Raw genomic sequence first — 21,864 nt, 5'->3', positions numbered from 1 at the left:
CATATTCCCCAAGGATATGCTCTGATGCCAGCCACATCCTGTCAGCAATTGCTACACTTACTGCATATAGGCTTGCATCGGCAATGAATTTAGTTGGTGAATTCATATTTTGCTCTGCCTCAAATTCCAATCCTTACGCTGGGAAATTTGCAAACAGATGTTGATTTGGTGCTTGCATTCCTGCTGGTCAAGCAAACGATGCTTGACACAGTCTTGCCTTCCATTCCCTGCCCCCCCATTGGTCCGGCTCTCCCTTCATATGCCTGTTACAGTTCCAGGCCAGGCTCGTTAGCCATTTTACTGCTGTTACAGTTTCGGAGCAAAAAGCCCCCAAGGAGCTGAGAGCGCAGCAACGGCAACCTGCTACATTTTTTTTTTCTTTATCATACGCTGCTGTTTTAAACCGAGCCACACACACACACACATACAAGAGCATTGGCATGTTTTTTTTTTTTTTGCCAATAAATCATATAAATCAATTTCCGCCTGTTGCTGCTTTTAAAATGAATTTTCGCTGGCTGTCGTCCACGTCGACGTTGGCAGGCCCGAGTAAAAAGCAAATTGTCAATCGCTTGCCAAAGGCTTGTAAATCGAATTGACATAACGAACTCAGCGACTGCACCACGGTCACCACCCCGTGCACAGGCAGAGGCACTGGCAGAGGCACAGGCACTGACACAGGCAGAGGCACTGGCACAGGTGACTGGGCGACTGGTTACACTGGATACTCAGCATAGTTCGTGGAAGGCTGCCAGCTATCAGCTGCGACCCATAAATCATAAGCCCCAACAATAGCAAATTTTTCTACACTATCAAAGCCTGGCCGAAGGGGGACTTGCGTGTCGGCCACTTGAAATGGCTTTCAGCAGATTCCGCTGAAAACTAACTCGCCGCATTCAGCATTCAGCGTTCAGCATTCGGCGTTCAGCGTTTCTTTCTTTAGCGATTTGCATAAAATACAAATTCTGATTGTTTTCGTACTTGGCCGCAGTCACTTGACAACGCTCAAAAATGCCATTGATATTTCCTTTTGGCATTGTTTTTATGCGCATGCTGTCTTCTCGCATGCTCGAAACGTGAAAACGCGTTGGTCCAGCCAACAGGCAACAGGCAACATGCAACAGCTTCGGCCTCCTGCTATCCAGTCTATGGTGTACAGCCCCAACTCAGAGCCAGAGCTCATTATGCATTCAAGGTCCTTCGCTTAAAGGTTGAGGTTGCGGCCCCTCGAATCTGTCAGCGCTGTGTTGTGTCGACTATTCTATATTAAACCTGACTGACTATATTTTAATACGTTATTTCCCTTCTTGACTCTCTCTCTCTCTTTCTATCTCTGTTGCAGGCAACCATTCCACTGCAATCGTTCAACCTTGATTGCGGACGCAGCGAGGTGGCTGCCAAGCCGAGCATTGCCTATATGCGCACATTGTCGGCGCCGGGCGGGCATGGCGCAACGCCAAGAGCTGTGCCGAGCGTGCAGAGACAGCGCAAGAGTCTGACGGTGTTTGGAGCTAATGGACTGGCAGAGACGTCGACAGCGGCTGCGACTGCGACTGCAACGCCAGCAGCTCATAAGCTGACAAATTTCCAAAGTGCATTGAAAATCGAAGAGCGAACGGCGGCAACAGGTGAGGCCGGCGCTGCGGCGACCACGACCACCATGGACGATTTGAAATCTAGGCGACAGCGTCAATTCAACGGCTTGGACATGGAAACGGCTTCCATGTCGATGCCAAAACGGGTGGGCATTAATCATGCAGCTGCCGCGACGTCGCCAACGTTGACGAGCAGAAATGCTATAACCCCGCCACCAGCAAAGGCAGCAGCAGGAGCAGGAGCCGGTGGGGCCGGGGCAACTGCAACGGCAACAAGTGGAACACAGCTGACCTCGGGGAAAGGCGCCGCCACGCCTGGCTATCTGGTGGATGTGACCAAAAAAGGCTCCACCTCAACACTATGGACATCGGAGGAGTCCATACTGCGCAGCGTTGGCGCCGTCGATGAAGACAACAAGTGAGTAAAGCTAATGGAGTCATTGCAGCCTCATTCAATATTAATATGTCAACTCTTCCAAGCAGCTCCACTTCGTCGTCTTCGGCCTGCGAGGAGGCGACCGGTGTGCTGAGCTCGGGCAAGTCTGGCATATCGCTCGACTCCTCGGGACTGGACAACGACAACAACGAGAGCGGCATTGGCACGGCTACGCCGCCCAAGGACATGTCCTACTGGAAGAGCCACCATCTGCAGCATCATCACTCGCATCACCACCATAGGGCAGGAGGCAGTGCGCCCGACAATGAGTCCGTCAGCAGCCTGGAGGCGCTGCGCAAAATGAAATTCCAGAAGAGCGGCTCGGTGGCCTCGTCCGACGATCCCGATCTGCTCGAGGTGCTCAGCCTGTGCGGCAGTGGCGGCGAGGCAGCCAACGAGTCCCAGGACGACATGCTGGACGAGCAGCCGGCCAAGCAGTCACCCTCACCGACCAAAGCAGCGGCCGCCGAGTACGACGAGTGCCAGGACGAGTTCGAGCTGACGCAGCACTACTGCGACTGCGACTGCACCGACGGCGACGCGAGCAGCGCCAGCGGGGGCACAGCATCGATAGCCACGCCCGTCGTGCTGCGCCGCAAGTACAGTGCAGCGCCGCCCATTATGGTGCCGTTGGCGGGCGTGGCAAGGCGCAACCAGCGCAGCCTCTCCCTGGACCACCACCATCAGCAGCATCAGCTGCTGCTGCAGCCGCGCAAGCTGCTGCCGCGCCACAACCACAAGGAACGCGGCCAGTTGTCATTGGCGCTGCGGCAGGAGCCCTTCCAGTCGCTGCTCTCGCCCACGGCCACGACAGTCACCCATCTGCATCATTTCGTGGAGCTGCCTTCGCCCAGCAGCGCCTCGCTGCACAGCGACACCGTCGGCATCCAAGAACTGACCACCAAATCCAACTCAGCCCCGCTGCTGCTCAAGGAACGTGAGCGGAGTCGTCGCTGCGATGACTTTGCCGCACAGCACTTGGTTAGTATCGAGGGCAGGCCGAAGAGAAAGCAGTTGATATTACGAAGGGGCAGCTTTAAGCACAGAAATATTAAATATTATTTTGAGCCAGAAAGGCATCAGGAATGAAGCTAACTATTTAGTGATAATTACATAAATATATATATATAGAATAGAAATAGACATAGACAGATTTTAAAGCTAACATTCAACATTATATAAATTTGTAAATTGAATATATTTTATTAAATCATGGATTCTCAACAGAGACAAAGAATAGAAATAGACAGAAAACACAAATATTCAATATTTAATAGTAATGCCAGAAATTAACCGAACTATATAATAGGGACTCAATAATTAGGGATTATCAAAATTTGAATAGAATATGAAATCTGAATAACATAATTATTTCATATTTTTTTTTTTTCTTTTATTACTATATTATTTGGATTAAATAGGATATATGTATGTCCGTTGTTATTGCTAGCTGAATAGTTTCTAAGAAAAGCTCGCCTTATACTTGACATGAAATTTGCATATATCTCCAATTGTGCTTAGTTTTATATTATTATTAGTTTAATACACATACAGTAGGATCCGGTTATAACGACTCTGCTTATAGCGTCCGTACAGTAAAATCAAATCTTATACGGTTGTAACGACGATTCCTTGAGTATCGTTATAACTGTATTCTACTGTAATAATATTTAAAAATTATATACATTATATAAGCGAGCTATTTGCTAAGCAGCCTTCCTGCTAAGTTCGTATGTCTGACAAGGAATATTTGATTAGCTACTAGTTTTAAATTATTATTAGTTTTCTAGTATAATTTAATGTAATTTATATAGATTTTGAGATATTTGCCGAGCAGCCCTCGCGCAAACTTGATCAACAGACATTAAAATATTCTTCTTTTCGTTCTTCTCTTCATCTACCCCACAGACGCTGCGCTATTCTCGTTCGCAGAGTGATCGCTATTTAGCAGGTGAGTTTCTGGCAACGAGTTTGTTGTTTTTTTTTTTTTTTTTTTTTTTTTTTTTTTTTTTGCTTAGCTCTAAACGTATCTGTGCACTAAATGAGTTATTTAAATGGCCTGGCGGAGGCTGCGGCTGCGACTGCGGCCTCTGCCTCAGCCAAGATCAAGATCGAGGACGAGGCCGGCCATCAAGTTGGGGGCTTGTTGATTTGATGTGCTGGTGGTCCTGCCAGCCAATTAGCGGCCGGCTATTAAGCGTGAGTGGTTTATAATAACAGTGAAGAGTAGATTTCATAATTTCTATAATTATAAGCAAACATTTCTCATATATATATATATATATCTATGAGTCTCGCAAATGAATAAGACTGCGCCCTAGGCATCAGACGTAACTTTCGATTTCATTCAGCTGGCATAATTTGATTTTCGCAGCAAACAATTGAAGGCAATCAATGACAGCAAGCGATTGCGACAGCTTAAAGGACGGGGGCAGCTGTCATTTAAATTACTTTCATGTTCTTTGGCCAGCAGCAGCAGCAGCAGCAGCAGCAACAGCAACAGCCGCAGCAACAACATCAGCAACAAGAGGGCGGCCAGCCGCAGCTCTTTTGCCAATTTCCAACACTTCCGTCAACACTTCAATACGAATGGCGAGCCAAAAATGACTGTCAATCTGTCAATGTGCATGCGGCTGTTGGCCAACACACAAATAGTACACACACACGCACACACACATTCGATTTCATCTGCATTGTGCCTCTCCAGTGAATGGTGTAGTGGGTGGGTGGTTTGAGTGGCTCCTTTCATGCCAAAACTGGCATATAAATGAACTAAAATTGAATCAGCAGCCAAGTGCTCACAGCGAGCAGAGCTGAGCGGCTTTGGCTGAGCCAATGCTATCGGAGCAGGAGCAGCAACAGCAGCAGCATCAGCATCAGCAAGCGGACAGGAGATGACGTCATTTGGGAGGCGCCATCTGAGCACGATGCACGGTGCTTTGCTCCACTATTTGGTCGCGTTTTTGTTTGCTCTCCATGTGACGTCATTGGAGTGACGTCGGCACTGGCCACACGCAAAGGTCAAGCGGACAGAGCTGGTGCTGTACGATGCCAATGCCGTGGCCTTTAGCATCGCTTGTATTTATATTGCTAATATCGTCTTATGGCCATTTGGCCATGCGACACTCGTTCCATCCACAATGGACGGAGAGCTGACTCTGGGAACTGCGAATCGAGAGTGAGATTGAGGCTGGGCCGGTGGCATTTGTTGTGCTGGTCATTTCATAACGGAAGCTGACGCTTTTCATGCTGCCTTCATTGTTGTTTGTTCTGTGGAAAAGATTAACACGCAGTAGTCCATGATTAATATCAGATATTGCACAAATAAAAATTGCCAGCATTTATTTCATTTTATTTATCTTGCTCATCGCCGGCGAGCAAATACCCAGAGATACACATAGATTCCCCCAACTTGTCTATATGCACGCCTATGGGAGCGTGTGTCAATGTCGTGTTTGTGTTCACGCGCCGCGGCACGCCCCGAATGCAATGCAATTAATTGTAGAGCTCATTTCTGTGATTTACCAAGATCACGACAGTTCCATTTGTTGCTGAAATCATTTGCACAGTTCAAGCAGTGAATGCAAATTGTAAATTGCATTTAACTTTACATAAATGTTGTAATGCTTCAATGCGCAGAACTCATAAAAGTGACTAAAGTTCAGCCTTCAACAACTAACACACCCCCGCCCCCCTTTGGCCATCAGCCAGTGAGCAACAGGTGCGGTTGGCGGTTGGCCATCGACTCGAAACTTTCACAGCCCATCTCACAATTCATGTGGCCATAAGAAGCAACTGCTCAAAACAAAAGCTGTCAGAGTCTATAGAAACAGAATTGGCTTTGTACGTATGTGAGTGTGTGTGTGTGTGTGAATGTGTGTGTGGGGGGTGTGGTTGGGTGTGTGAGTCCTTTCAATAAACATTGAAATGAAATAAGCATCATCAACAACGCACAACATGACAACAGTTATTCATTTATATATATTTATTTGTTTTGCCTGCCGGAGCCAAGGGCCGCAAAGCATGTTTTTCGAGAAATATAACCACAGAGAAAAATAATAACAATAAATGATTATGGCACTGATAGATCTGCATGGGCAAGGGAATCACAGTCAGCTCCAGCAGAAGGCACAAGAACAGCAGCAGCAACATTGCTCATACGTCCCGTTGCTCACTTGCTTAGCATGTTATGTGTTCGCCTCGACTCGGCTCGTGTCTGTTGTTCGGCTGGCATCGCATCGGGCACGGACACTGCTCGGCTCGGCCATTTTGCTTGGTTGGCGGGCAAAATGATTAGTGCTCTTACAGGCGCCGTGCACGGTAGACGCATTCGTGACCGCATCGAGTCTGGGGCAGGCAACGGGAACGCGTCGACGCCAGCGACTCAAAAGCTGTGTAACGGGCGAAAGCTATAACGGTCACTGCCGATAATACAAAAAAAATAAAATAAAATAAAAATAATAATCATCAAGAAAAGAGAGAAACAAATTGTGTGTAGTGCAGTGTACACAGTACTTGCAAATACCAGAATGTGACTGATTCAAAAACGTTTATTCGAGTGCATTTAAAGCTAGAGAGAGAAAGAGTGGGAGGGAGAGAGACAGACGTAGCATTGGCTAACCGTTCAATTGCCGCCAATTTTTTCGTGTAGCCAATCAAGGAAAAGGTGACTCTAGCAAAACGGCGCTGCCAACTCTAGTCAAAATGCAGCGCCGCATGTCCGTATCGATACGGGAGTACAAGTTCTTCAGGAGCTTCTCCCAAAAGTTCGAGAATTGGCCCAAGCGCAAGGCCGAGGCGCTGTGGCGCAAAATGCGAGAGCGCAAAATCGCAGGTGAGCACCACTCGGATGATCGAACGTGGCCCAAGGGCAGAAATTATTAAATTGGAATTCGTATCGATTCTACTACATGAGCGAACAATAAGCACTGGGGCTATGTATGGGCGCGTGCCGCTGGCTGTTTATTGTTTTTCCACACCCAATTAAGAGGCTACCCCGCCAACTATTTTAGGAGCCAAGTGTGGCTATTTTCAGCTGGACCAGCAGCAGCAGCAGCAACAACAGCAGCAACACCAACAGCAGCCTGTATATATCAATCGGCGCCGCAACGCGCACATTTAATCGAATTATTCATTGCATTATTAAGCTATGCCTGTGTCTATATGGAAATGAAATGGGAAAATGGAAAATGGAAAGCGGAAAACGTAAAACGGAATAGGGCTGCAACAAGTTGCCAAGCTGCCAGGCCATGCACAATAGTCAATGGTCAGTCTGTCATTTGCATTTGCTCCACAGCTGGCCACATCTGTCAGCCAGTCAGCCAGTCCACCAGTTAGCCAGTTAGTCCGTCCATCCGTCAGTCAGTAAGTCAGTTTGGCAGGGTCTGTCGCTGTGCTATGGACGCACAGCCCCACTCAAAACCCCATCATCATTTGCGCTACGATTTCGCTTTTTTACACCCAAGTGAAATTGCGTGCCAGTCAAGCGAGGCGATTCATTCAAATAAAGAAAACTGTTTGCATGTAGTAATAAATGAGAAAAATTATTATACAATTAATATGTACATACTATACGAGCACATATACATCTTTATATATTAATATACACCAGCATGTGTGTGTGTGAGCGGCAGAAAAATAAATAAAATTAAATAAGTAATGAGCACCTGCCTCCATGGTTCATGCCCCCAAAAAAACGTATTTCGTGCCGTTGTATAAACATACAGCTGGAAAAAAAGAGAATCGAATATAATTTGCTGCGAACGTTGCATGAATCGCTTGATTTGTGTCGAGCTGAATTGATTGGACTGTCCACCACATATTATTTAATCAAATCATAAAAAATTGCAACAATGCAAAAGTCCCCTGAGCATCAAACATGTATGAGCATGTATGGGAGCAGTAGCAGGAACTCTTCTTATATATTGTTTTGCCTTACAAATATATTAATATGTATAATTATTATAAAGAGTATGAATACATATTCAGATCTACAATATTCACAAGTCTATCGGAAGTAAATTATAATATGATATGAAGGAAGTCTTTTGATATGCTTTTTTACTTATAATCCGAATATTTTGTGCCTTGTGTCTACGATTCACTCTCACTTCAGAATAAAATTGCTTTATCGCACATTTTAATTGAATTTAAAAAATAATTAATTATAGCTTATATAATTATTTTCAGTTCAATTCCAGCCCAAGTCTTCCTGCATAACGGGGCTAATAAAAATCCGTTTAAAAATTATGGCTAACCCGCGGCAATTCATGTTTTTTTGATTGTCATGTGCAGAATTATGTAAATGAGCTCCTTTTCGGTAGCCGCAGTTGCTTTGCCCAATCTGCAGTCCCTTTCTCTCTTCCTCTCTTTCTGCCTCCCTTTCCCTCTCTCGTTGAGGCTAATGTCTAACTTGCATGGCTTTTCCTTAGCCCATTACGTATTTTAACAATGAAACGCATAAATTTTCCGCCGACTGCCCCTGCTGTACTCTTCCTCCCACGCCTCTTCAGCCAATTGGCCTGATTGGGTGTTTTGTTTTTGTTTATTTTTATTTTGTATTTTATTTTTGGTTTCTTTTCAAATGTAATTATTTTTATATGCGAATATTTATTTTTTATTCTGCTCGGCCGATGTATTTTCTGCTCGTGTGTGTGTGTGTGTGCGTGCTCATTTTTGGTAGCAAAACAACGGCAAGTTGGCTGAATTATGTTAATTTTATGCGGGCGAGCTGGGATGACGATGTTGGGCAGAGGGAGGCCGAGGCGACAGGGGCGGACGACCGCCCGGGCGCGCCCGTTCGACCGCTCAGCAGGAAGTATGCGGCGTATAATACGCTGACATTAAAAACGAATTAAAAGCTCAATGATCTGTTATTTCTGTAGCAAGCTATCAAAGCAGGTGGAAGCTGGCAGGGCGCTGGATTGAGTTAGCCAACTCTAGTTGAATACAGTGTCTAAAGATTGTTGGCAGTAGCTGTGGATAAGCCGCTTTGATGCGTGCTTCAAGCTAATTTCCAGTCAAGCATTTCGCCCAACAAGCGCCGCGTGGCTCATCGTCATCGTCAAGTTAACGGCAAATCGAACTGACAGCTTGCCACTTGTTGCAGCCTGTTCTGGGACCTGGGTGCCTAAGCGCACGGTCTGCAGCCATCGGAACGAGCCGGTGGCTCAACCCTGTGCGCCCAGCTATAAATAGCTTGATTCTTAGCTAGCCAGCCGAAGGAGCCTTTTGTGTGGCCAATGAAGAGGAAACGCTCGCCAATAGTCCTCTGCTCCATAGTCTACTCTCTATATATGTATATTTAGAAGGCTAAATGCTATTCTCGGATGCTCTCGAAGCCTTTATGGAACTCGAGTGTTTTTCGAGGAAGCGTTCAGCTCTTCTCTGATTTTATTTCTGGTCTTTTGTTTTATTATTTGTCATGAATTCCACAATTAATTAAAAATTGCAAAGCTTTTCGCTTTAGTGGCTAATCCGAGCGCAAGGCAAAGCAACAACATTGTGCTGCATGCGTCACTTGCTGTCACTTTTGAATAAAATTTATGTTGCAAATGGCATTTGAGTGTTTGGCTAACATCTTAGACAATGACTTATTAGATGTCTCTGTGCATATGTGTGTCGTGTTTTGCCAATGCAAGGCAATTAATTAATAGCAAACACCTACATCAAAGCGAATGCAACCGATAATTGAACATTTTGCGATTCGAGGAAGTCTGTTTGCCATAATATCTAATGGATTCGCTTGCACTTGTACAGAAAACTCACTGACTGATTTCAGCATAATCGCATAAATTGCTGACTGCCGCCTGCCGCTCCTGGGGCAATTCAATTAGGTTTAAACGCGCCACTCGGCGAGCATTTAGCGGAAAATATTTGCTGAATAATGTTCGCATTGCCGGGAATAATAATATGCTGCGAGCTGCCGCTGGCGACGTTTATCTAAATTCAATTACAATTAGTGTTCAAATTAATTTACCAATAAATAGCCATTTATATGAAAGGTCAGGCCAGCATAGCGCAAAAGCTTTTAGCTCAGCTGAAAGTAAATTTAATAGGGTTAGCCAAACTTTTTTTTTTTTTTTTTTTTTTGAACTTTTGCACAGAAGTGGCAATAAATGAGTAAAGGGCGAGCTGTGCAGCCAGGCAGCTTGTTACACATACGCCGCATGCTGCGTGCCTCGTGCCGCCTGCCTCGTGCAACAGCCAACGGTGTGTGGCAGAAAGCCAGCCAGGCCCATTTCAATCGCAGCTCGGTTCAACCACTGAAAAATGCCAAAGCGGAGCAAGTTTTTGCCCGAGCTGGGAACACTTTATGTAAGTTCCTGGCCATAATCGGAAGTGTGTGTCATTTGCATGCGATGAATATGTGTGCATGTGTATGCGTGCTGGTATTTCGTATTGTTGGCTCACTTCACTCTTTCTGGAGCACGCGTAAAGACAAAGCATGTCAGCAACACACGCACACACACACACATACACACACACACAAAGAGCCGACGCACACTCTACAGGAGGCCTTCAGTCTTCAGCCTTCAGCCAGCAACAAGCTATGCATCAGCATATCCTTGACGCAGAAATTGTGTTAAGGATTCACTCATTGCGTTCACATTCATTACAAACTTGCTTTGAAATGCGATTAAGAAGCTTAAATGAATTATAAATTCTATTGTTAGTTAACATGAATTCAAGACATGAAGAAATGCATAATTTTAATCTGCAAATATAGCCAGAAAATATGTAAATAATACGTGAATGCTTGCTTGGCAAATGGGACTCGTTATACAACATTAAGTAGAACCTACCTTAAGGCTTTCTTCTATATTGATAATGGCTTTAAATTCAATTTTAAGTGCGAGCCAATGTCTAGTAAAATAGACGTCTTTTATATTTGATCGTTATCGATTTATCTTAGGGGTCATTTCAAGTTAATTGCGTTTTTAATTAGACAATCATGAGCGGCTTTGTTTTTCGACGTATGTAATCGCCGGGCACTTAAATCATCATCCTTCTATGCCGCCTCAAGCTGTCATCCTTAGACTCACAAACCCACACACACACACACAGGCACACACACACACACACACACACACACAGATAAAGAGGATAACAATTATCCAGGGTAAGCCCAAGTTCCATGAATTTGCGCGTGGCTGGCTTTAAAATGTTTTAACATGACCGACTGAACGACGAAAATGAGTCGAACGAGCCGAATGTTAAGGACAACAAAGGACCCGTATACTCTGTAGTCGACTCCGCCCCAGCCAGCTGGTGGGCGGGCGACATTGTGCGGCCAGTGGGCGAACAGGAACAGCAACAAATATTGACTCGGGCGCAATAAACTGTGCGGCGCACGCCTCTCCGACAAGCGCCAGTCCACAACAATAATGTGCACACTTTAAATGGCTTTTAGATGAGTGCGTAGCTCAGCCGCGACAACGCGGCGTATGCGCAATTTTAATAATGCTCAAGTGGCATTCGCATTGTTGTTGAGGTCTGACATGCCGTTGAAGTTGTTTTTGCCGTTGTTGTTGCTCTTCACTGAAGAGTTGTTGTTGTTGTTGTTGTTGTTGTTGTTGTTGTTGTTGTTGTTGCTGTCAGGTGCTGTTTTTATTTTCGCATACGCACGGATAATTAATAAGCTGTCTCTGGACTATTTTTGGCTGAGCCTGGCGACGTCCTGCACCACTCTATTCGATGTGCCCACACACACACACACACACACAAACAAACAATGGCTGTTTACCTTTGGAGCAAGTCGGCTTGGCTAGCAATACGACTGTCAGAGCTTAAGCGCAACTCAGGCTAACCTAAATGAATTTCGAATGCATGGCTATTTTTAAACAAAATCATAAGCCCAGAGACACTTTGACACAGGAAGCAAGCAGGTGACAGGCAGCCTGCCATCCTGCTCGGCTTGTCGGTTGCTCGTTGGCCTGGCTGACTGGCAGTTGGCCACCTTTCGACAACCCCTTTCGGCGAGCGTGCAAGTTAATCGCTTGCAAAATTCAATAATAATTCTTCCCCATGCAGCATCCCGTTGCCCTGGCCGTAAGCTGGCGGAAAGTGTTTCATGTTGTCGCTTGTTCCACAAAGTTGATTAAAAATCAATAATATCCTTGCAATCCGCTCTACGGCAACCCGCTCCCCGCTCTCACCATTCAGCTGCCTTCTCGTGGTGTCCCAAAGTAGGTTCGTTTCGAGAGCCAGCGAGCAATGCGAAACACCAAACAGATTAGCATTTAAAATAGCAGCCCTTGTGGCAGCTTATAGACACAGATATACATAGCTGGCTGCCTTTTTTGGCTTAACTCAATTGGCTGCGAGTACCAGCAGCTGAGCCGTGCCAACGCTGAGCTCCTTAGAGCGGCAAACGGGCTGAAATGCGATTCATGTATTCATTGGTTGCTTACAAAAGAAATCGTTGCCTATTTCTGAGCTGTGGTCGGAGCAAACACTGATTTAGCTCTGACTTAAGCATATTATGACGCAGATAAATATTTTGCCAAGATGTACTGTGCCTACGGCAAGGTATCTGTTATTTCTCGGCTACCTCAAATACTCGAAGAATTCTGCATAACTTTTACTTTCATATCAAGTCGACGGCATTCCACTAAGCAATGCCAAGGGGGGGAGAAGCGAAACACAATTTAAAGCGCCGTCAGTCAGCGGCAAGGTTTTGCAGCCGCATTATTTTCGACGTCGACATGATTTGGACAGCTTACAGCATAATCCATCAAGTGGTCACACACACACACACACACACCACGCACCACTCGCAATGCGTGGCTCACTTAAGTAAAAGCGCATTTCGCGCCTTAATTGGTTTCGGGCGAAACGCATTTAGGTTTGTCAGCCGCAAGAATTCGCACAGCAATTTAATTACAATTAGCATTATTTGTAGGCCACGCGGCGTATGCATAATAGTTGTAACCCTTCTCGCACTCACTCACTCACTCACTCACTCTCTCTGTCTCTCTTTTACTCTTTGCAGAAATTGAAGCCGTGGAAGCATGTAAATGGCTGCGGGCAGCAGGTTTTCCGCAATATGCCCAGATGTACGAAGGTAAGTTCGAAGGCACGCACTTCCGCCTGCTCCTCAAGACGGTGCCTTGTCATGTTGAACATGCCTGCCCCTTGGGCGTGGCCACGTGGGCTGTACCCAGTGCTCTGCGCCCTGGCAGCGGAGTAATTGATGGTTTCGCTTGACGCCAACAATGACGTTGTCGACGACGTCATCAGCAGTGACTCGAATAGTTGCTGCGCCATTTAGCTGCGTTTCTTTGGTTTTTATTTTGAGTATTTTACGCTTCCCAAGTGGCGTTTATTAATTTCATGAAGCGGACTTTCACTTTCGCCCGCCACTAAAAATAATAAATAGCCATCAAATAGACCCAGTTCGAGCAGCTCTGCTCTTTTATGACGTGACAACTTTTTTGTTGCGCCACAGCGGGCGCACAGCAGAACACGCAGCTTTAGTGCTGGATCACGCGCCGCGCTCATTGTTCGCCGCTGGCCAGTGAACTGCACAGTATGTTAGAGAAGCTGCCAACACCAGGGCATTGGCATGCGGTGCCATGATACGATAGCCAGCCGCCAAGTGAATCCGATCCGGCCAGCACGACGCGGCGCGACAACAATTAGGAGCGATCGCCGCTCGAGCGAAAACGAAAGCTAAAAACGCCCCAACTTTGAGCGATCGTGCTACGAAAGAATTTAACACACAAAGAAAAAAAAAAGAATACAACAAAAAGTAAACCCAAAAAGTAATATAAAACACGGCACAGGTAACTGGCGCAGCCAGCAAAAACTCATCAAGCACCGAAGCGCAGATAAAATATAATAAAAGGCTAAAGGACACGTTGCGCAAGAATTTTTAAAGACCACCTTTGTATGCGAAGACAAAAAAAAAAAAAAAATGCGAGTCAGAAGAGATTTCAAGACCGAAATTAAAATGGTTTGGGCTCTTTTTTTATTTTTTAGGCAGAGGGCAGAGCCCTTGCGCAGCCACTAGCCAAAATGTTAGTACGGGTTCATTGAACCCAAGCCCAAGCTGCATATTTATTTGGGTCTCTTAATCGTACTCGGCCGCCGTCCTCCTCGGCCTGCTACGCATTTGTCGCCGAGCTTCTTGCGCGCCGTCGCTTTGCATTTAACGCCTGAAGGCCGCGCAGATTGATGACGCCGTCAAATCTCCAAATTCAAATAAATAAAGCGCCGCGAATCACAAGAATAAAATACAGCGCGTTTCTTTAGAGCTGGCCGAAAAGTTCGGCGACTTCAGTTGAATTATGAGCCAAGCCAAGCCAAGCAAAAAGCAGCAAAAATACGAAACAACAACAAAAAAGTGAATCTGAAATGGAGAACACACTCTTTTGGGCATATCTCCAGGCGCTTCGATGGCCCAGCACGATCTGCTTTACTACACACGATAATCTTATATATGATAACATACATACATACATATGTACATATATATGTATATGCATATTTTCATGTATCTGTGGCTGTCGCCGACCTTGAAATATGCCCATTTGGTTGCATAAATTCGCCAGGGCCAAAGCCAGAGTCAGAGCCCGCAGCGCAGCCCGGCCAAATAATTTGTGCGCGCATTTAAATTGCACCACAGTGGTGCGCGGCCCAGCCCAGCCCAGCGCATAACAGAACGGCCCAGCCACACACACAAATGATAAATGCGTATTTTAATGAGTTTTGTGTAAACAAGGCAGCGGCGCATGCGCGAAGATCGCCTCAAATATCTTCAAAAGCTCGCCAGGATTCGGGATTCGGGTATCTTGGGGGGCGCTGCGACCAGACAGACTTACTACAGATTGCAATGCCGTAGGTGTTGTGACGCGGTTCCAGTCTTTACGGCTCTGTCATTTGCTGAAAGGAGGTGTAGCAGTTGTAAGCGACTGTTAATTTGCTTAAGGTGGACGAAAACAGAGAACCCCGAAAGAAATGGGACCGAACGCACGAAGACTCTTCACGTAATTCCTGTTTGTTTTGTGCTCGCTTCGAGCTCTCATTCCACACGCACATTATTCACTGAAAAGTGGCAGACGTAATTCGAGGGTGCGACCTGGGCCAGGGCAGGTCCATGTCCACATCTCCACATATGGGTGTGCTTAAGAGCGACTGATGTTCGATTAAGGCTCGAACGAGCAATGATTTTAAGCCCACAACAACTGACTTCCTGAAGAGGGGCAACAGATTATTATAATTTACGACTGAGACTGCACAAATTCCATATCCATTCTTATTAATTTCAAAATATCCCCCAATTTGCCATAGATACAAATTTATGAACGAGCAAATGAAAAGAGCTGGATATTTCTGCAGGCTGCGTCATCCTCAGCTGCTGCTGCTGCTGCTGCTGCTGCTGTCTAACACAAACAAACGAGATTCGCTTTTCCATAGTGGCACAGTGGAAAAGAATTAATCATATAATTGGCCCAATAAACTGAATACTGGGACGGAACGGTACCGGGCGGGCGCGTTGCCCTGTAAACTGCTGTAACCTGTCGAAAAACTCAAATTAGTTTCACAAGAATTTCTCTATGACGTCAACGGTGCGCACGGTGCCTGTTGCTATTGATAATGAGATGATGCTGCTGTTCCTGCACGGCTGTTCAGCTCTGTGGTGTGTGTGTGTGTGTGTGTCTGTGGCGTGGCACCGCCCGCTGGGTGATGCCACCACATATTATTGAACTAAGTGGCACACTCTCCAAATTGGGTCTCCCATGTGCTGGCAGGCGCGCAATTCTGTTTATTTCATTAGCATCAAAGTGCACACGATTAGAAATTAAACACAGCATTTAGTAAAACATTTCAATTAAATTATAAATAACCCTAAAGCACATGCAGACGCAAATGCAGCTAAAGCGTCGGCCTGAGTAAACAAATCTACGAAAAGCTTTCAGGGATAGGGAATAAATATAGGTGGAGGTAGAGGCGGAGGTAGGGGTAAAGGCAGAGGCAAAGGCAGAGCTAGAAGCAGAGGTAGTAGAAGTACAGCCAGAGGCAGAGTCAGAGGTAGAGTTGGTGGTAGAGGCAGAGGTAGAGGCGTTCGGGGAAACGGGCTCGTCAAAAGTTCAACAAACCGAGAATGGCTTTTCCAAGAGAGAGGCACGATTATTGTATTGTAATGCTAACAATATTTATACAAACAAAAGCGGCAAGTGAGCCAAGTCGCGCCAGCTTTTCCAGGCGTACATCCTACGGAACTGCAACAGTTCGTATCTCACGGCATCAATGCCTGCCAGCCAGCCAGCCAAGCAGTCAACCAGGCAGCTAGTTGGCTAGCCTGGCCTGCCTGCCTGTAGCTGTAAATGTATCTGCATTTGTATCTGTAACAGTGCGAGGCGACATGTGTAAACGTCTGGCGTATCTGTTTTATGTGGTCGGACGCTGGCTCGTCGTCGTCGTCGTCGTCGTCGTCGCCGTCTGGGAACTTGATTTCCTACGTGCAAATTGGCCACGCAAATATGTGGAAAAACTCTGTGAAAATTTTGCACTGCGACACCGTGGCAATGTCTTCTACGCAATGGCTCTGGCAGACATCTGTGTGTGTGTGTGTGTGTATGTGTGTGTGGAGCATTTAATAGGCGCCTAGCCGTTGCGACTGTAGGCGCTACTGGCGATTCGATCTTTCTGGTTTTCAATTAGAATTTCATGCGCCTTCGTTGTGTGCAGACGCAGCAGCCGCATCATAGCTCTGGCCAACAAGCAAATACAAACCAAAACTTTTCCATATTTGCAGATCATCAGTTCCCGATCGAGCTGAACAATGTAGCCAAAGATCACACAAATCTTGAGAACGATCAGCTGCAGTCGCTCTACAGGCGTCTCTGTGTCTTAAATCGTTGCGCCAATATGCGACTGGACCAGACGCACAAGCCCCAAACGCCACAGGTGAGTCGCACGAGCTGCATCCCAATCGGGATTAGCCTAACCTCTGGATGCATTCGCAGCAAAAGGAAGAATCCGATGATGAGAACTTTGCTCTGAGCGAGAACTGGACATTCCAACCACACATTCGACGCTGGTCGCGCATAGGTGAGATGGGTCTGGAGCTGCCGCCGCCGGGGCTGCTGGACCTGGAGAAAACGGAGAGCTCATCGAAGGAGTCGAGTCCCGATCGCTTCGAGGACGACAGCTACGACCTGGGCGGCGCTGGCATCACGCTCGTGATTCCAGGCTGCAGCAAGGGTGACGCCAACGATGGCTCGCTGCATGACAGCTCAGATGGGACCACGCGGCTGCGCCGCACGGGCAGTGAGCGCTTCAAGGACGGGGCCAAAGCCTTCCTGCGGCGAGTGGAGTCGATAAAGTCGCGACGTCGCAAGCGCCAGAATCGCGAGAATGTGGTAATCAGTGGGCCACAAGTGCTGGATCTGGCACAGTTGGGCCAGCGCAGCAGTTTGCGCAAGCCCGACGCCGTCTACTCCACGCCCCCCTCGCCATCCGCACTAAGTCCCATGCACACATTCCCGAAGGTGCCGTTCTTCGGCAACGAGCTGAAGGTGCCCAGCCACAGCGACAACTTCTTGAGTCCGAATCGATCCAGCCCCAAGCGAACTCCAACCACGCCGCGCTCGATGCGCACAAGTCCGCTGCACTTCTTCTCCAGCCCCATGACACAGCTGAAGGAGGGTAAGTCGGACGACTCCTCCTCCTACTACAGCGACAGCCAGGAGTCCTCGACTGGCGGCAAGCTGTCGCTTTCGCTGCGGAAGCCCTCGAAGGCACGCCGGTTCTTGCAGCGATCCGGCAAGGTGGATGACATTGGTGCGCACTCGGACTCGGAGTGCCATCAGGGCCGGAAGCTGCTCATCAAGGATGCCAATTCAAACACCACCGAGGTGAAGATCAAGAAGCTGACGCGTGGCGGCTCACTCAACCTGGGCAAAGATGCCAAGAAGCGAGATGGCTTCCGCTCATCCTCATTCCGCTCGCGCAGCACGTCCCGCAAGGAGCCAAAGAACGAGGAGGAACACACTGGCAGCTCAAAGCGGCAGCCAGTGGTGCGTTGGCACAGCTTCCAAATGGAAGAGCGCCCAAACATGATCTTCCGCAAATGCTTCTCACAGAAGATCGAGCCTCATGCCCTGCAGGAGGATGCGGGCATTCCCTTTGCTGCCATGTCAGCTGGCCAGCTGCAAATCATTCGCAAATTGGCGCTGGTCACTCTGACGGGCTACATGGAACGCTATTGCCCCTCCCATCGCTCCGGCTGGAACTGGGAGCTGCCCAAGTTCATCAAGAAGATCAAAATGCCCGACTACAAGGACAAGAAGGTGTTTGGTGTCCCACTGCTGTTAATACTGCAGCGCAGCGGCCAGGCCTTGCCCATGGCTGTGCGCGCCGCTTTCCGCTGGCTGCAGCTAAATGCCCTCGACCAGGTGGGACTGTTCCGCAAGAGCGGCGGCAAGTCGCGAATCATGAAGCTGCGCGAGCAGATCGAGCTCACCGATTCCACGGCGGAGTGCATGGATGTGTTCGACCTGCAGCAGGCCTACGATGTGGCCGACATGCTGAAGCAATATTTCCGCGAGCTGCCCGAGTCGCTGCTGACCACCAAAATGTCCGAGACCTTTGTGGCCATCTTTCAACGTAAGTGAAAATCAACGGATTTTTATATGTGATCATTTACTGATCTCAATTCTCAACAGATTTGCCCGCTGAAGTGCGTCTGGATGCGGTGCAATGCGCCGTGCTGCTGCTGCCGGACGAGAACCGTGAAATACTTTACGTGCTGCTCGAGTTCCTCACCATTGTGGCTGCCAACTCGGCGCAGAATCAGATGACCAGCAACAACCTTGGAGTGTGCCTGGCTCAGTCCATTTTCCACTCGTCCATTTCCACGGGCTCCGCATCGGTGTCGGCGTCGCCGCGGCGCAAGGGCAAGGGCTCCGGAATGCCGGACATGAAGGAGCTGGCCGAGGCGAAGGCCTCCCACGAGTGCCTGTCCTTTATGATTGAGCACTACAAGCCAATCTATACTGCCGCCAAGGAGAAGCTGGCCAAATGCAACTTTGGCTACATGGAGGAGTCGAAGCCGGTGCCGCTGGAGGCCCTGGGCGAGGGCATGCAGTTCCACAACTGGCGCGGCTATCTGTACGAGTGCACCAGCGCCACCATTAAAGAGGGGCGTGAAAAGTAAGTCTGAATTGCTGTCACCCCAAGCCAATTAATCTCACTGTCTCCCAACCCAACCAGAACACGTAGCTGGATCACAATAAATTCGCTCAACGACAGCAACGTGGACATTGCGTACAAGAAGGTGGGCGACGGGCATCCGCTGCGTCTGTGGCGCTGCTCGACAGAGATTGAGGGACCGCCGCGTGAGGTGCTGGAGTACATAATCAAACAGCGCGCCTCCTGGGATCCGAATCTCTTGCAATGCCAAACGGTCAAGAAACTGGACGATCGCACCGAAATCTATCAATACGCTCTGGATGGCCAGTTGACCACTGATTTCTGTGTGCTGCGGTAAGTTTCGGCGAGGACTTAAGCTCGACTTTGTAGATGACTTGCTTAAATCGCCTTTACTTTACTTCCCTCAGTTCCTGGCAAACGGATTTGCCGCGCGGCGCCTGTGTTATTGTGGAGACCTCGATCGACCATGCCAAGGCCAAGCCTCTGTTCTGTGCTGTGCGTGGAGTCGTCCTGGCCTCGCGCTACCTTATCGAACCTTGCGGCAGCGGACGTTCCCGAGTCATGCATTTGGCGCGCGTGGATGTCAAGTAAGTGCAAGTTCCCTCTCTCTCATTGTAAATATATTTAGAATGAACTTAACTCTGAATCATTGCCGACTTTCAGGGGCAAAACTCCGGAGTGGTATAACAAGAACTATGGACATATCTGTTCGCACTACTTGTCTCGCATACGTCTAGCCTTTAAGCACGTAGCAGATGGACCCGAGAGCAAGGTCTAATGAGCCCAATGCCGCGTGCAACTTGTTATATCAAAATACACCCAAAAACCCCTCAAGAATTTCGGTAATCCCAACGAGCAGACATATTTTACGACCTAGACCACACGAGCTTAAGATTGCTACTCAAAGCAAAGGAAGTAAAGGAATACATAAAATACGAGTAACCATATATATTTTACTACAATATATATTTTGTAAATACTTAACTAGATATGATAATTCCAAAACTATATTACAAAAACTTCAATACGTTTTTTGTTTAGCTATAATTTACTGTATTATATTTATATGTGGTCTTAACTTATGCTTACTTTACTTTACTTTACTTTACTCTACTTTACTTTATATTTACTTGTACTTTACGAAACGAAATCTAACATCCAAAATACTCAACACATAAATATCACAAATGTACTTTTACGATTTCTGAAAACAAAAAGCTTCAAATTATGTTTATGGCACCAAAATATCTTTAATGTTAATTAGTTTGTAGTCTTCGCAATATGTAAACCGTTAAATATGGATAAAACCCCTCTAGGAATCAGAAAGCGCAACCTTTTAATGTGTAAAGCAAATTCAGCTAGTCAAATTCTCTAATTTTAAGTTAAATTACTAACCCAATACACTCAACAAAATCGTCTACCAAGTTGTTGAAAAATTGCATTGCTTTGGTTTCAGACAGGAGATGAAATTCGTTTGAATTGGTTACATTATAATATTTCACAACACCTCGATATGTGTGTGTGTGGCAATGATAAATTTCTATATGATGTAGTATCGGAGTTATTGCTAAATTTAAGCTCTTCATATATTATATTGATGTATGTACATGTATGAAACTTATGATCCTTGATCAATATATATTGTAAATGCCCATTTTGGCGACATAGTTTTATTGATGTATATCTATATATATATCTATCTATATGCTACGATAATGTAAATGAGTATGATGGATACAAGTTATCAACCACTACAGGTAGCAGCGACAAATAAAACCTAACCAACCAATGTCAAGGAATGGTGTGTAGAAAGCGAAGCATATAAATAAGTATTATGTATACATAATCAAATAAAATTACATCCGCGAAATAAAATAAACATACTATGAAATGTGAGAGATATGGAATTTTAATTCTTTGGGAATTATTTGGGTAACTATATATTTTACTAATTTTATTTTATAGCTCCGTTCATATTTTTCAGCATAGCTTGCGCCATCTATCGTGTAGTAGTACTGTCAGTAAATGCGGCAAGCAGTGGAATAGAGGTGAATCATCGCAACGTGAGCACGCAAATTGTCTGTCAGCAAGCAGTTAGACAAGCAAGCAGTGCAAGAGGCTCACAAGCTCCTGCAGTATGCCTACAGTGCTCTAAGAATTACATTGAGCATTTAATTTTCTTGAACTCAAAAAAATAGTAAATAAATAAATAATAATAATAATAAATAAATAATAAATAAACAGAAAAAAATGTATACATAAATAAATGTAATCTAAATACATAAAAACATGATCTTAAAAGCTAATAGCAGTCTTAGCCAAAATTCAATACCAATCTGTTACGTATCTGACATCCAATTAGTTAATTAGTCACATCCAGTTAGTTAAATAATTAACTTTTTATTTGACTTGAATTTCTGACAATATTCCCTCTAGTTCTGGCCATATATCGCCAAGTCAATGACACTAATCTTCTAACTTCAATTGGTCAACTTTTCAGCCCGATAGCCAACTGATTCTTAGTGTTTTGTCTGCGGAAAACCCACCTATGCGGCTGACATATGTTAAGTACAAGCTGCCGCTAATTGTGCCCAGGCAACCAAGTTGACCCCAAAAGCACACGCGAGACACAGACTCACACACACACGCACACATAGAGTGAAATGCAGGCGA

At 46.3% G+C, this 21,864-nt stretch overlaps 1 protein-coding gene across 4 annotated transcripts in view; it reads left to right on the top strand.

The window, feature by feature from the left end:
- LOC6573876 (stAR-related lipid transfer protein 13) overlaps positions 1 to 21,087 on the top strand; it is a 100,330-nt gene extending 79,243 nt beyond the window's left edge. For 2 of the 4 annotated variants that reach the window (XM_032728280.2, XM_032728279.2), the window contains 10 exons: positions 1,343 to 2,013; positions 2,076 to 3,012; positions 3,940 to 3,982; positions 13,025 to 13,096; positions 16,793 to 16,944; positions 17,004 to 18,645; positions 18,705 to 19,191; positions 19,252 to 19,524; positions 19,599 to 19,778; positions 19,855 to 21,087. In XM_032728280.2, the coding sequence (XP_032584171.2) occupies positions 1,343 to 2,013; positions 2,076 to 3,012; positions 3,940 to 3,982; positions 13,025 to 13,096; positions 16,793 to 16,944; positions 17,004 to 18,645; positions 18,705 to 19,191; positions 19,252 to 19,524; positions 19,599 to 19,778; positions 19,855 to 19,969 (4,572 nt within the window). In that variant the 3' untranslated portion in view covers positions 19,970 to 21,087. Of the gene's footprint in view, positions 1 to 1,342; positions 2,014 to 2,075; positions 3,013 to 3,939; positions 3,983 to 6,339; positions 6,866 to 13,024; positions 13,097 to 16,792; positions 16,945 to 17,003; positions 18,646 to 18,704; positions 19,192 to 19,251; positions 19,525 to 19,598; positions 19,779 to 19,854 lie in introns of those variants that run through there. The other 2 variants (XM_032728281.2, XM_032728282.2) reach the window with 2 other exon arrangements.
- Positions 21,088 to 21,864: the final 777 nt, after the last annotated feature.

The sequence above is a fragment of the Drosophila mojavensis genome, unplaced genomic scaffold, assembly GCF_018153725.1.
Source record: "Drosophila mojavensis isolate 15081-1352.22 unplaced genomic scaffold, ASM1815372v1 contig_16, whole genome shotgun sequence".
In the NCBI taxonomy this organism is placed as follows: Eukaryota; Metazoa; Arthropoda; class Insecta; order Diptera; family Drosophilidae; genus Drosophila; species Drosophila mojavensis.
Note: the sequence above shows the minus strand (reverse complement) of the source record. Positions and strands in the feature narration are given on the sequence as shown.